Genomic DNA, 3,703 nt, shown 5'->3' on the forward strand with positions numbered 1-3,703 from the left:
TTAATTCTGCAGAAGCGATCTACGATCGTGCGCGTTGCCGTATTTTAGTACGGCCTGTTGAAGAGAGTCATGGACGGTATCGAGAGACCTTCCGTATCCGGAATGTCCGTATCCATGTCCGTGATGCTCCTCTGAGCTATGCGTATGCGAGCTGGAATATACCGGTTTGCTAACAATTTCGTACGTAGTCTTTTTATCGCCACCGCTCGCTAAAGATTTTAATCCAATGATAGCAGACAACATCAACGCCATGAGACCGGTCATCAGAGCTTTTCCGGCAAGAAGCGCGAGTGCGCCAAATCCAATTGCCCCGAGGGTTCCCTTCATCATCATCAAACCGGCCATTAAACCACCATAACCGCCTTTGTCTTTTTTACGTCCTGTTAAATATATAATATTATTATCATTATTATCTCAAATTCTTTTCTTTTATTTGTTGTTCTTTTATTTATATTTATATGTGTATATATAATAAAACAGAACTTATAGTGTAATTTGAAAATATACATTATAATTTTTATATTGAAAAAAATTGCATTAAATTGTAAAAAAAAAACATCTTGCAAACCAACGTTAAGCGACTCATTATCTTAGTTTACAGTTTTGCGAATAGCTAAACAGTGAAATTTGATATTCTAACCTGTTTCAACATTTTGATTGCCACCCAAGCCGAGTTGCGCAAGTGTCTCTTCGTTGAAGCTTCTGGTAGCTTCAAAAGTTTTCGGATCAAAAAGTTTGATGGAAATCGAATGGCTGTTAAGATAACTGCCAACTTTGTGAATCAAATAGGCATCTAGCCTTTTTTCAACATCATTTGGAAAATCCCTCGCCAAATTGGCGACTACTTCCGAAGCTGGAACATCAGCGGAACCATTCTCTTTGATCACAGATACACCTGGTAAGATACCGATGTTTTCCTGCTCCGATAATTTATCCAGGAAGGATACCACGTCCAACTTAAGACACGTGGCACTATATGACTTCCCGCAATCTTTGTTCAAATTAGATGCCAGATTTTCCGGCGCATCTTCTACCAATTGCCTCGTGGTGCGTCTTTCGATTTCCGCGTTGGCGCATCCCGAAAGAAAAAGTACCAGAAGAAATAGATGGCAACGTGACAATTGGACAACGTGCGTAATTCCTTTCATCATGAATTTTTGAATATTTTCCTGAAGTCTGGCTGGAGAACGAATTGGTGCAGTTATTTTTTTCGTCCCAAGTCTATGGATCGCCAGTAACGTGACGATATCCTTAAAGACGAAGGACCTTATTGAAGCTGACGGATGAGACGCGTATCGTGCACTGGGCATACCCTCGGATACTTGCAGTATATATAGAGCGAGTCAACGGATAGTCCTTTTTCCTTTTTGCCTTTCGGTCGTTTCATACATTCTCCGTAGACGAGAGCACCGGCGACGGAACTCTCTTCTTTGCGGACGTTGAAGAGGAGGCAGGGGCCTCTTGCAGCCGCCCAGCAGCAGTGGCGAGAGGGAGCGTCAAATAGAGCGGAGAATTCGAATCTGAGTCAAATTTACGGGGAAAAACGTTACCAATGAACGAGTATGAGATGATGAATGAGAGCGAAGGCTGATCGCATCGACGCCAATTCAATCGTGTTAATGGCACAGTTAATGCGTACGCAATCAATCTTTAACAATGCAATTATTTTTTATGAGCGCATCGTTACTCTTATATGTTTATCGATGTTGTAGACTACGAGGATTTTCTCCATATTATTTTCACTTTTAGGCACGTTTATGTTGTAACAAGATAGTTTATAAATATTAAGAATTACATTACACACAATTTTTTTGTAATATATCTTAACCAGAAGTTATTGGTTGATCAACTTTGAATCGGCACTGATTCAACATTGATCGACTAATCATTCCTTACTGAGGAAAAAAATCTTCATTTTTCCAATTATGTAAGCCTCGCTCACATAATTATTTTACCAAATAATAAACATGTGGACTATAATATAAGACATATAATATAGAGTATCTGTGATCCGGATGCCTAGAAATCGCTCTTGCACTATCTCTAGTAGCACAATTTGTTGGCACAATAATGGTCCAATATACATTTAAGCAGTAAGTTGTTGGTATGATCTCGCAAAAGATTAATAACTATTTTATAAAGGTGAAATCAACTTGAGATTAGAGATAATACTATGGTAAAAGGCTCGATTAACCAAAGCGCACGTTAATTATCCGAATCGACAATCGCTATTAGTATATCCGATTACCCAGCGCGAAATCACTTTCGATTTCAAGAACGAAACCAAGAGAGCAACAGCATACGTTACGTTTGCGAAGTTTGCGAACTAAACGCGAGTAGAATTGTTTGAAAAGTTTGTCAATAAGTATATTGTGAAAATAATCGCGGGCGAGGCGAAACGAGACGAGAGTCCTACTTTAAATCAGTCCAGTTTAGCTAGCTCGTAGGAGATCCGATTTTCGCGCGCTACGCTCGAGCAACGGCGCTTCAGACGGATATACCGATGTGAAAGTACGCAGTCGATTTTCACGGGCAATCCGATGAGGTCTTACCGTTGCGTGCGTGTGTGCGTATACACAATACGATGAACGCGTGCACGTTTCGATATCACGCGTTTGCATGTCCATGCGGCAGGTGTGTCGACTTAGAACGGACTAGCCTTCTTTCCAAGACATCCATTTTACCATTTGTTGCTTCCTTTTCACGTCGTGCCTTCCTTTCGTTAATAATTTCTGACACGTCGTGCTGATTTTATTCTCACTCAAAACTATGCGCGACAGATCGAATCGATAGTGGGCGTTGACTTTACGATCGTAAACATCGATGAAAAGAACAACATGGAATACAGTTCTTCTTTTTTCATTCATTTCTGTTCTTAATTAAATAAAAAAATCATAGGAATGAAAAAAGGTATCTTACGCAGATTAGATTTAGTCACGCTTATTGACGCATTTTAACGTTTTTTTGGATTTTTTTTATTCTATCATTCATATAACCCGTGTTATTAAATGTTTCCTGTTGAGCTACAAGCATTAGTTGAAACCACAATATTGCATAGTATTTGGAACGCTCGATAAAAAATCCAGTTGTTTTTATCTCGCGATTTATCCTCAAGTAATTTGCGGCAGATGAAAGACAGAAAGAAGAGAGGTACGCAAAAGTTAATATTTTTATTTAAATGTATTTAATAGGCCTTATATTTTCAAATCTTTCATGTAAATTTTGAAATATGTTGAATTTATCAATTAAATATTAATTGTGTATAAATATTTAAAAATATCAAAATTAACTTTTCTAAAATAAAAATAACATTTTTTAGAATGAAAAAAGAATACTTTTTAAATTTTTTTAGATCCCTCCTTAAATTATTTTTTAATATATGAAATTAAGAAGACAGATACGCGAGACCTTTTTAAGTACAAGATGTTACAAAAATGAAAAATAGCATATATTTACAAGTGCGAATATAACGTCATGGCAGGTGAATTCATATGAAGACTGTGATTGTGCGTTCCGTAACGCCATAGTTACCCCATTTTCAGTCGAAATTGAGAGAATTATTGTTTCAAGAAAGTCGCTCACACTCACCCAACAATTTGCGACAATTCAGGGAATGTTCACGCTGGATCAGAAAATATGCCAATAATTTCTCCCCCGATGATTACCGTAGAAAATCGTATTCTTACGCATCGAAATTGTTGGA

At 37.8% G+C, this 3,703-nt stretch overlaps 1 protein-coding gene across 1 annotated transcript; it reads right to left on the reverse strand.

Moving 5' to 3' along the window:
* Positions 1-1,310, reverse strand: Osi16 (DUF1676 domain-containing protein Osi16). Its single transcript, XM_018549145.1, has 2 exons — positions 641-1,310; positions 1-380 (listed from the first exon to the last, which is right to left on the reverse strand). The coding sequence occupies exons 1-2, from the start codon at positions 1,308-1,310 to the stop codon at positions 1-3; spliced, it is 1,050 nt and encodes a 349-aa protein (XP_018404647.1).
* Between the last annotated feature and the right edge of the window lie 2,393 nt (positions 1,311-3,703).

Source organism: Cyphomyrmex costatus, unplaced genomic scaffold, assembly GCF_001594065.2.
Source record: "Cyphomyrmex costatus isolate MS0001 unplaced genomic scaffold, Ccosl1.0 scaffold8, whole genome shotgun sequence".
In the NCBI taxonomy this organism is placed as follows: Eukaryota; Metazoa; Arthropoda; class Insecta; order Hymenoptera; family Formicidae; genus Cyphomyrmex; species Cyphomyrmex costatus.